This window comes from Dromaius novaehollandiae, chromosome 2 (genome assembly GCF_036370855.1).
Source record: "Dromaius novaehollandiae isolate bDroNov1 chromosome 2, bDroNov1.hap1, whole genome shotgun sequence".
NCBI classification, from domain to species: domain Eukaryota; kingdom Metazoa; phylum Chordata; class Aves; order Casuariiformes; family Dromaiidae; genus Dromaius; species Dromaius novaehollandiae.
This window is the reverse complement of record NC_088099.1, coordinates 153,898,762-153,911,045: the sequence shown is the minus strand read 5'-3', so window position 1 is coordinate 153,911,045 and position 12,284 is coordinate 153,898,762. Positions and strand designations below refer to the sequence as shown.

Genomic DNA, 12,284 nt, shown 5'->3' with positions numbered 1-12,284 from the left:
GAAGTGTGGTACGTGCAACTCCTGATCAAAAACATTTAGCCAGCATTAAAAAAAAAAAAAAAGAAGAAGAAGAAAAAGAGTCAAGTTAGGCAGAAAAAGATCAGCTGTTTGAAGGTGTGATATCTGTTGATGTGAGCCAAGTTAGAGAAGGGGGTTAGCCGTTCAAATAGCCAAGCTAAACAAGAGACACTTAGGGCTAAGTAGCCTCCCAAAGGATTGATAAACTTTCACATAGGGAGTGTATGGGGCTGAACCATTAGCCCCAAATGGTGTCTTGTTTAACTTGGCTTTTAAGATAACTAGCCCCTGTCTAACTTGGACTTCCCTGATGATATCCCACCTTTATATGGCTGACCCTCTTTATAACTTGGCTTTTCGTATTTGCAAAATGGTTTTGATCAGATAGCACTCTCTCTTTTTTTGGTTCAGAGGAGAATTAAGCTGGGTTTAGGAAAGGAATTAAGTTGCAAGAGAGAATATATTAGTGTCGCATTGAGAGACAAGCTGATTTTAATAAAAAGCAATTGTAGAATGAGAAAAAGGAGCACAGCCAGAACCGGATTTTAACCCACAGCTTTCTCTCCCGCAAGTAGGTTTTGTTGCCATAAGGCTACACGGAGAATAGCTGACTATATTTTTTGCGTAACTGAACGAGCCCATCCAGTCCCTTAAAATGAACAGAAATACTGAAAATGACAAGAAGAAAACTGATATTACACAAGGGCTAGGAGGCTTGAGTTTGAATGTGCGCTCATGTCTGCATGCTGACACAACTGCAAAGAAATCAGACAATGTAAATAACATATGGTTTGTTTTTTCAACAAAAGGAAAGAAGGAAGGGAAGGCTTTTCTGCTAAGTTTGGCAAGTTGTCCCTGCTAAACTCTCACAGTTAAAAAGGGACATTTTGTATATCATTCCAGTTACAAAGATGCACCGAGAGCCAAATCCTGCTCTTACTGAATTCAGCAGGAGTTTTGCCATTGACTTCGCTGATACTCGGATTTGGCCTCCCGAGAATTAATCCTAGCAGTCGGAGTTGTCAGGGCAGTAACCGATTTCTCCTACGAGTTTTGTCCTGCTCGGACAGTCAACGGCTCGTTTTCTAGCTTGGCCGCGGATGCCGCTGCGGCTCTGAGGGCTGGGGCGCGGGTATAGGCGTAGCTGCAGACAGGAGCTCTCCCAGCTTTCCGCTCGTTTTGGGGAAGGGCGGGGACCAGGTTTCCCTCTGCGGCGGTGCTGTGCCCAGCGCGGCGGTGCCTGCATCCTGATCGCGGCCTCGGACCACTTCTGTTCTGTAAACAAATATTCATAATAACGCTGTATAGCTCATAAAAAGTGAGCTGTTCCTATGATAGGTAGAGCGAATGGGTAACATGCTGCTCTAATGTAGCAACATATGCTTTGCATAATTCAGTAAGGCAGTAGTTTACATAGGCTTTCAGAAAGCACGCGGGAAGGCATGTTATTCCACACTCTTCCACAGGTTTTAGCAGGCTGTATCGCAGCTCGGTTGTTCCTTTGCCTGTTGTGCTTCACCCAAATGCTTCTATATTTGACAAGAAAATGTAGTTTGTAATGTCAGCAGCCAGCTATTTTGCTTTTCCTTCAGAGCAGCGTCCTCTAAGGTTGTGCTAAAATGTCCACAGGTAACAAACACATATTGTTTTTGTATAAAACCTTCTCTCCTCTGGTGCGTTCTTTCCTATAAGCTAACCAGAGCTCCATGCAAATTTATCTTTGTCAACCAAATATATTTGTAATTGGTGGAAAGCAAAGCAATCTTTTAAGCATTTGAACTTTCTAACATAGATTTAAATTATACAAAGTGTTTTTATACAAAGAAATATACCCTCTTCTAACTATTTAATTTTTGTTGGAAAAAATGAGTTATTTCAGTGCTTATACCACAACGAAAAGTGAAAAGTGCGTTGCTGAAAACTGAAAAGGAAAAATAATACAGAATCGTGGTGAAAATCATATGAAATTCTGAATAAAGAAATGGAGTAGGAATGAACAATAGGAGGTTTTTGCAAAGCGCGGAGGGGAAAAAAAACAACAGTGGTACTAGCAGCAGGATTTTTACTGTATGTATTGTATAAGACAACAAAGTAAATCTGCATTCTTTATTCAGAGTGACTCATACTGTAAGTCCAGTTTATTTTCTTCTGCTTGTACATCTTGGTAGGTAAAATTACGAAAAGAGGGAAGGGTGATGGGAGACTCTTAACATTAATACGCTTCTCATGTTCTTGCAGGAGAGTACATAACTGCTACAAATGCCGTCAGTGCAGCTTCACGGCTGTTGACACTCAGTCACTACTCGAGCACTTCAACACTGTGCACTGTCAGGAGATGGACGTCAGTACGGCCAATGGGGAGGACAGCCACGGCGTTTCGTCCATCAAGGAGGAGCCAAAAATCGACCTCAAGGTCTACAGTCTCATTAACCCGGACCCCAAACTGGGGGAGCCCCTATCTGACAGCGTAGTGAAGAGGGAGAAGATAGAAGAGAAGGAAGTGCTGAAGGACAAAGTTTGGACTGACAGCCCCAGCGATGATCTTCGCAGCGTGCCCTGGAGAGGAACGGACATGTTGAGGGGGAGCCCGTCATATACGCAAACGAGTTTAGGCTTATTGACCCCAGTGTCTGTTGGGCAAGAGCAGCCAAAGCCGTTACGGGATAGTCCGAACGTCGAAGCTGCCCATCTGGCGCGGCCCATGTATGGCTTGGCTGTGGAGAGCAAGGGCTTCCTGCCGGGAGTGGCAGCCGGAGCAGCGGAGAAGGCCGGGCAGCTCGCGCAGCAGTACCCGGGATCCGGCGACAGCAAGTCGAAGGATGAATCCCAGTCCTTATTACGGGTAGGAAGCTCTCGTTTTCTACTTTTTCCAATGTTGTGTTTAATTAAGCATGCAAGTGATTTCTTTGGTTCCAGCGTGATGGTTTCTTCCATGCTTGGGGGGGAGGGCAAAAAAAATTGAGGAAAAACTCAAAAGATTCAAATCTGCCTAAATTGGCAGTAAATGTTCCAAAGTGTTTGCATAAAACTTTGTATATATTGATGCAGTATTAGTAAGCAAGTGCTTTTGCTTTTGCTATTTAGCTCTGATTGAATTTTGTTTAATCATTCCTGCTAATTGTGCAGGTTGATGATGCATTTGAAGAAAGAAGGTTTAGAACCCCAGAAGGCTGCACATCTGCTATATTAAAACAACTAATCACCTCTTAAATTCTGAGGTGGTGTGACAGTTCACACTTAAGCAAGATTTCGCATTATTAAATATCTAAGAATATGAAACCTGAGTCAAATATTAATAAAAAGTAACCTCTTTTTTGCAAAGCACCATAATTACATATACATTTTGACACTTGTCTGGTTGCCTTGGAAGCACAAAAAAAAGAGAAAAGGAAGGAAATTGGGTTATAAGAAAGAGAGACTATTCATTGTACCAAATAATTCCTATTCTTTTTTTTTTTTGGTTTAAAAAAAGCTATATATAAAGATCTTCCACTTCGCTTAAGGTGCGTTTTTTCCACTGTGGGGAAATCTGAGGTTAGGAGAACTCTCAAATTCTGAGGAGCTGAACAGGGAGAAAAATAAGTGTTTTTCTCCTTGAGTCATCAGTGTATTTTTCAAGGGGCTGCTCCCCATCTGAACTGTTAGGAAGTTGTTACTGTAGTGGTCAGTCTGCAGACAAACTTCACTAGATTGGAAGTGATGATCAGCTATTTTCTGTATCATCTTTTGTAAGAGCATTTAAAACCACAACATCCATTACTGTTAAGAGTGAATGTGTCAGAAAAATACAAAAGTCAAGATAAATGTTTTATTCCATGGTCTACTAAAATTACGCATACGTACATCTCTCTCTGAATACATATATAAATCTCACAAACTCTTTTTGAATAAAGTCAGCAGTGTTAAAAGTATTACAATTATTCCAAGTAAAAAAAATGTCTCTGCTCCTTGAAGTCTACATGCAGTTTAAGGGGACCACAGGCCTTTGTGCCTTACAGACCATGAAGAGTTACCGATGTCAGCTTTTAACTGTATGAAAAATGGTCATGGAGTGACAAGTTCCCTACTGCAAATCTGTGTGTGTGCTCATTGTGCATAATAGTTTTATATTTTTCTCCTCCATTAAAAAAATATACAAATATATATATACATGCATCTGACTAGCAGTGGAATTCATGCTGTACATAGAGCACCGGTTGCATCTCACTCAGTTCCTGTAGTGTGTCTCAGCAGTTCATAGACATATTGGCCAAAGGAGCCACTTATATTTTGGGATATGAGAATAGAAGTAAATTTAATTTATTTTTTGAAATTTTTCTATTACAGAAACAAAAAATAAAAACAAGTAAACAAAAATCTGCAAAGGGACTGGATAGTATGAAGAAACAGCTCTATAAAGATCTAAATTTGCTTCATTGCCTGGAGCCTAAAACTTTAATAATATAATAGTTTCATTTTACTACTTATCTTTTTTAGCCATTGGTGAGTGAAAAAGGCAAGAGTGAAGGTGGCTGCTTTTTATGCCCTTCTTTAAAATAAGTTTGGATACTTTTTTAATGTCTCTATATAAAAATGCTAATGTGTTTGTTTTCAAGTCAGTATTTGATCATTTAGGCGGTTTTCAGATATATGAAGTACCTTGGCATTAATTCTTATCTTCAAATAAGATGGATATTCCCATGAATCAGTGAAAAGGATCATAGAAACCTAACTCCTTTATTTTATTCTTGATCTAGTTTTCTGTGACAGAGTAATGGGATGAAATACTTGAGCCACTAAGTACGAGGACAAGGTGATGGGGAGCTTTGTGTCTGATACTATGTATGCCTGGCATCTCGCTTGGCCCAGGCAGAATTTGCAATTATTCAGGAAAAATCTTTCATTCTGGAAAAAGTTAATTTTTGTAATCCTCTGAAATAAAAAAGAAAGAGTCCTTACTTATTATTAAGTAAATCTTACAAGATTATTCAGTTCTGGGGGGAATGTATCTTTCTAGTGTGAAAAAACTAGTAGAAATAGCTAATGTTATGCTAAAAGCTGGGCTTTTCTAAAAACAAAGCATAAAATTAATACATACTTCTGGAGTCATATAATGAATTCTTATGCAAAATACTGTATGCCAGGACGACTGGTGACTAGGAAACAAAACCTATAATAAAATTGCTGTAGACACCTTCATTTTGTGTTTTTCAAAATCGACACAGATGAAGCAAAAAATGTGGGATTACTCAGTGAATAAACAGTGTGAGAAATGGACTGAAAAAATCTAACACATCCCTTTAATGATACTGTGTATTCAGTATTTATAAAATGATTCTCTTTATTAAGAATGCTTTGTGATGATTTAAACAGTAGCAGTAATAGCATGTACTTTTCATTTTTTAGGTTTCTCATTATGATGACTGGGGGAAGGGAGAGGAGGAGACTGTTTTTTACTCTTTTTTCATATAGAAGGTTAATATTGCAAGTGAGTTTTCTAGAACCTGAGTTTATCACAGCAGTTATTAGCATTTTAATAAAATATCAAAGACCATACAGATCAACTGGGGGAGGGATGAGCTGCTCACGTAATTCCCTAATGAATACAGGAGAATTGTAAACTTTGGGAAATTATTTCAAGTGTTTTTCAGCTTTGTATGTTCTGTAAGCTGAAGAACACTTGTGCTGCTTTCTTGTTTTCCTTCAATGCCTGATGGACATGTTCCTTCCCGTGTCTCTGTGCAACAATTGGTTATTCATGGCTATGATTAGGGTAGGATTTTTATTGCTTTTGCGTGGCTAAAACACCTTTCAGTCTATCGAGATACTGCGATGGCAGTAGTTTGAGCTGTGCATGTGTGCGCTCACGCATAGGCGGTGGGCGCCCCTTTTTCCCACAGCGAGAGGTTGCAAGCTGTGTGCCTGTAACAGAATCTTTCTCAGGGGCTTGTTACACTTCTGTGAGTAGCTTTCATTTATTTTTCTTATTAAAATGTTTCCAGCAGCTGTACTTACAGCGAATCTGTATGTTTTGCAAATGGGAATTACAAAAAAAATGTACCTCAGCATGGTACAATGTAGACATTATTTCTGCTCTTCCTTAGAGTAGCTGATTTTATAGTTTGAAGATTTGTTGATACTGGAAAGTCTATTGAGATGCAAAAATGTTCCTTTTTTTTTGGGTAGCACATTGGCAGCCAGCAGACTCTGAGCCAGGCAGATTGTTTAATGCTTTGACAATGCCGATCCTGGACAGCAAGAACTTTTTGCTAAACTGATTTTAAATGAAGTGTCCGGTTTTGTTATGTGTGGACACCACAGTACAAAGTTTTCTACAAAATTTGGAATTGCAGCCTGAGCCTACAGATCTGTATACAGACCTAGTTAGCCTAAAGCTATGGCAAACCCTGTTCCTTCACATCATAGTTTGGCCAATGCAGATGTGGAGTACCATTGATCAGTGTGTCCTCCAGCATCACATATGCCTGAAAGGAATATGAAGATGCCTGTGAATTAATCATAATTCATGTAAAACAGGGCGATTTGTGTACTGCCAGAGGGAGAGAGAGAGAGCTTTGACAATTGCAAAGATATTGGTGATTTTTATCAAAGGGAGATTTCAGACTAATATTAAGTGTCTAACTGAAGTTATGTTAACATGTGCCACAAGCATTTTATATGAGGGGTGAAGGATGAAATCAACTCTGCGTTTATACTGTGAATATTTTGCAACATGCGTGACTGGACTGTTTACACACTACAGCAAATCAGGGTTTCTCAAGAAAATTTCTGTGTACTTTAATAATAGTTAGGCTTCATCTATGATATTTACACTTCTGACACTTCATATAGTGTTCTGTCTAGAGCTGATTATATGTCTTGGAATTTGAGAGAGAGAGAGAAAATCAGAAAAAGGTCTTCTCTCTTGCCTATTTTGCATTCTCCTATATGGCTGGTTGATGGCATTTATTTTAAAATAGGCAATAGATATATAAGTATGTATCAGTAAAATTAGGTATAATTGATTTGTTTAGTATCAGTGCAGTAAATATCAGCTGTACTCTCTAGTAGTGAATCACGATTTTCAAGGGTAAAATATTGGCTCCTGTTATCTGAAAGGTTAGATGCCAGACTCCTGCAATGCAGTGGAAATGCTGAACTAGCCTTTGTGATTTCCAAAATATTTCTCCTGTGTTTATAAACACTAAATTCTTGGCCAGAAGGATAACATACCTTTGAGGTAAAACCTGCCTCTCTCTGATGTTGATAGAAGTATTGCCACTGCCTTTAATAGTAGCACAAGAAGCAACACCAGCAGGTTCAAGTACACAAAATATTTTCTTAGCAGTGGCAGCGGCATGAATCTTGGCTTACACGTAATTTGTCAGTGGTCACCGCAGTGTAATGGATTGAAGCTTTTTGTGTGCTTTGCCACTGCGTCCTGCCCCCACCTCCTTTTGATAGCAGCAGCTTAATGGTGATCTACAGAACTAAATTTAAGGCATATAATCGTATCATGCATCTTATATTTAAATTGGTGAAGATCTTGGATACTGCATGCCACTTTGGGGGGGGAGCAGCTCTTTAGAGAACAAACATCTGAAGTAGTTTCTCTCTAGCTGCATCTCATTTTTTTCCCATTTCCTCTGACTCTGTTAGAGATCTTTCAGGAAGTATTTATAGTCAAGGCCATTCATTGCCATACGGGTCCTCTAATTAACTCAGGGGAACTCAGCAGGCACTGTGTCTTACTAATGCACATTGCTATGTCAGGTCAAAGAGCTGCCAGAGGCTTTCGGTTTTTTTAGAAGCACCTGTTTCCACAAGGCGTTGTTGGGGGGACGCTTTTTAAATATGACTACATCCTGGAAAACTGAAATAATCGCCCAGCAAGGAAGGTGGCAAAATAAAGACAGGATTTGATTAGAAACGGTTTTGCAGCCGTGTGTTTCCTGCGCAAAACCAAGCCGGGTAAAATCCCTGTGCTGGTGGAGGGAGTGCAAGAGGAGCTAAAATAACTTTGTGAAGGTTTGAAGTAGTTTAGAAACAAACATGTACTTGGCTCCTTTTAGTAACTACTGGAACCAAACCCACAAGAAATTGAATGTTTTGCATTACTCATCATGGCAGAGCGATCAGATAGGCCTAGCAAGTAACGCTTAGAAAAGCGTTAACCTGCCCAAGTAAGGAGGTGTTTTGGGTTTTTTGGGGCGGTCTGTGGCGCGGAAAGACAGCCCCACCTGGGATGTATCGCCCGCCCGGCGACGCGTGGTTTTTATTGATTTCTTCTGTTAGACGGTGTGGTTTTGAAGCAAATTAAGCGAATTAAGAGATAAAATCATTATTTGGGTGTGGCCCGGCAGTAGGGCGAAAGGGTGGCTGCTGCGTGGAGGCGCTTGCTGAGGGGGTGGGTCAGTGTGAGGCGCAGGGGGCTGGGAGGCTGCCGCGGCCGCCGGGCCCCTTGTGAGCGGCAGTGTTTGTCCGAGCCGCTGTGATCCATGGTGCAGTGATCCACGCGGAGGGAGCCAGGATAATTCCTGATTTAAAACAAGCCCCTTCACTTGGGTTGTGGAGACGATAATGAAGTGGAGAAGAAAAGGGGCCGTTCTCCGCGTTTCGGCGGAGGGCCGAAATGTGGCGACGGGCACTGTCAGATGTGATTAACCCTGTTTTATGTTACCCGCATCGGTTTGGAGGGGGGACCTTCACTTTTGCTCTCGCCGGTCTAATACGTGGTGTTCCACCAGGGGGTTGTTGAGGAGCAGCAGAAGGCTGCTGCGCCGTCGCTGCGGAGGTGCCGCCGGCCGAGTTTCGGGCCTGTTGCCTCTCCGGCAAGGTTTCCCTGCCTCCGAGGACGTGCTGCTCGCGCGGGCACGCATTGGCGCCGCCTGGACAACGCGGGCAGCTGTCGGTGGGCAGGTTGAACTTGTGGGACAAACGTCGCCTGCAGCAGGCAGGCTCGTTTCAAAGATTAGCTGATCTTTTCCAAAGTTTTGAGAAGTTGCATAAAAATACGGCAGTTGCATAGTTCTGTTTCCATGAGTGCTGCGCATTAGACTGTGTACTTGCAGTGAGGTGGAAGCTTCGATTGTTTGTAGAAACTAAGGTTAAATTCTGCCAAACTGATAGGAAACATGCATTCATGTCCGAGGGCAGAACTTGCTGCTAACTTGTAGATTTTCGATGGAAAATTAAATTTCATAGATGAATGCAGGCAAGGATTGTGCATAATTCTGTTTTTGCCTGAAATAGCCTGGTGTTGAGCAGTGAGAAGCTGTGTGGAGATACCTCTAACATCTGGAAGTGCAGAGTTGCTTGCTGGGTTGAATTTCAGACAGCCCTGTACATGCACTTTGGTTATGAAAGGCACAATAAATACACTCTTTTAGAGGAGGGATATTATGATGGACAGCAAATAAATGTTTAATTTATTGGACTAAGAATGGATCATTGTAATTATAATTGATTTGAAGGAATCCAGATGCTCTCCACATCTGAACAAGTTCAAAATGGTAAAGAGTTAAAAACAGATTTGTGAATAAACAGCGTACACACATGTTCTGTGATTTTTCCATAGATGTATCTAGGGGTTAATGCACCCAGTTAAAAATGACAACTATGGAAATTGGAATATGTACAACTATATTCTATTATATGTACAGATGTGTGCTGAAACAGAAATATATACATGAAATATGCAAATGGTTTAATGAACCTTTTTTTGCTACCTTGGCACTCCTCAAGATATGCATGTAGCTACCTTGGAAGTGGTCTTAATTTTAAGATCTCTAGTGTAGTACAATTGATTTAGTGAACAATTTCCTGCCTGATGTAATTCATTTAGTTCTTGTACCAAGTTCTGTTTTTAAAATGAAGCTTTATAATGGTTGAATGATTCTGTTGATGTTTTTCTAAGCATTTTTCTAGTGGAATTACACATTTTTTAGCGACTCTTATAATATGTGTTGCTTTAAGAGATATAATAATACTTTAAGAGATATAATAATATGTGAAATATACATGCGTAAATATATATATTCCACACTACATGTTACATTGTTTATTTAAAGTTCAGTTAAAACCACAGGTTCAGAGTGAGCCTCATTTGTGCAAAGACAGAGGAGAAGGAATAAGGACGATTTCACTTTTTGCTCTGGGTACAGTAGGAGGTTTCTGAAGGAAACGACTTCGTGGCAGCTTGGGCTATATGGCCCTTTGCAGAAAGCAAGAGAGCTTGCTAATCTTGAAATTAAAATGAAAACTTGAAAGCTTTGCTGAGTTTGTGTATTCCTATGCTGCCTGATATTTGCAAATATTATTCTTATACCATTATATATATTCTTATATATGCAATAATATAGCATATTAATGAAGGCCCCATTTTGCTCAAGTTAGAGAGCCATACTGGACAGCATTTACAACTGTACGCTAGTGTACTGTTTCAATGAAGAGGAAAGAAGTTTAAGTTTGGATTGCTGACCTAGTACTTGAGAGTTGCTACTCTGATGTGTGTTTGCTCTACTAGAGTTGGTGAATTACAATTATGCTATGTAAGGATACTTAATTCTGAGCTAAGGTACTTAATTCTGAATGATTTCTTGGAGGATCTAGGCCTTAGTCTCTTGTTTCTGTCTGTAAAATGGGCACAGGGGCGGTTTCCAGTCTCCAAAGGTGAGAGTGAATAGAGATGTGTGAAACCAGTGCAGTACTGAAGTTGTTGGTTATATAAATGTGATAGGTAGAGCTGAGACAGACTCTCTTACTGTGCACACTGCTGTGGGTGAGTCTGGGTGATCAGGAGAGCTGTCCCTTGCGCTTTTTGTTCCCTGTTTGTTGTCACTGTACGCCTGTTTCTGATAAAGTTTGATTATGTGGACTTCCCTGGCATTTGAACTTTTCTTTTTTTATTTTAATTAATTAGAAAATATTTTCTTCTGTAGCAATGTTTATGACAAATTGAACATCAAAATGTATGAGGGACAAATATTTTGAGTAGAGAGTGCTGTTGCAGTATCTCATGGGATTTAAGCTTTGGGTCCTGAGACTTCCATTTGCCTTTTTTACCTCTTGTTAGTTTACACATTTCAGGATGAAATCCAGGGTTTCCCAGCCAGCAAAGTGCTGCGTGTGAGTTCTGCGAGCACAGTGCATTGAGGCAGATGAAGCAAAACCAGGGCACCCGCCCGGTATAGGGGTCAGGAAACGTGAGAACATTGAACTGCTCCTTCCAGGGGAGTGTGGCAGCATATCCCAATCAAAGTATTTCATGTTATAGTTAAAATTCAGGACAAGACCTCTCCTCTCCTCTCCTCTCCGCTCCGCTCCGCTCCGCTCCGTTCTTTTCCTTTCAAGATTTCAGGTGTTTGTTTTTTCTTTGGTAATAAAATGAAATTCTGCAGAAAGCCAATGCTTTTTGGAACTCTCCAGATTATTTAAAGAATATGTTTATGATACCATTGTGACTGTGTCACTCTGACTCCTCCTTAAGAGTCGAATCAAGTCCTTTCATGGAACACCAAGCATGAAGAGCCTGATCCATGGGCATCCTGAATCAATATTGCTGGTTAACTTTACTGGGCATTATGATGTAACGTGTAGCAAAGTACCAACAAAAGAGAAAAAAATTAAGTAATGGATCAGAATCTTTAATTTAAACTTTGTTAAAATAATTCTTTTCTCCTTCAGCCTGAAAAGAAGAAAAAGCAGGAACTTTTTTGGAGCAGGGTATTTGTGTTTCTTGTTTGACTTTGACCTCATTTTGGTTTGTGTGTCTCTGATGTGTATAGTGGCAAACTACACATTTTCACTTATGGGAAGACGTCTTTAACAATGTCTTCAACTGCAGTCTTTAATCATGTCAAGTTGCCTCCAGCACTTGCTGATAGTGAAATTCCACCCTCTCCCTTTCAGCTGGGTTGCACTATCGGCTGTTTCTCCTCGCAAGACAGTTTGTGATTTGAAAATTATGTTTAAATAAAAAAGCAAGGGAAAAAAAAGAGAAATAATCAGAACATTTGTCAAGGAGTTTGTTATGAATGGGAATGAGGAGCGATGCGAACAAGCTTGGAATGCGTTTTAATTCACATGTTATTCTGGGAGCCTACAATTTCTGGTGAGAAAATGGCATATTTTAGGTCTATTTCCTCCAGTTTTTGGCATGGACAAATGCCTGTTTTGTTCAGTCAGATGTTCAAAAGGGAATTTTGGATGCTTAGAACTAATTTTAGTAGGTGGGGGGCAAATTTATTATGATGCTACAAATAGTGTTTCATCACAGCTGTTTCATT

At 40.2% G+C, this 12,284-nt stretch overlaps 1 protein-coding gene across 10 annotated transcripts in view; it reads left to right on the top strand.

The window, feature by feature from the left end:
* TRPS1 (transcriptional repressor GATA binding 1) overlaps positions 1-12,284 on the top strand; it is a 218,447-nt gene that overhangs the window by 62,838 nt on the left and 143,325 nt on the right. For all 10 annotated transcript variants that reach the window (XM_064507822.1, XM_064507820.1, XM_064507814.1 and 7 more), the window contains one exon: positions 2,257-2,860. In XM_064507822.1, coding sequence (XP_064363892.1) covers positions 2,257-2,860 — 604 coding nt within the window. The remainder of the gene's footprint in view (positions 1-2,256; positions 2,861-12,284) is intronic.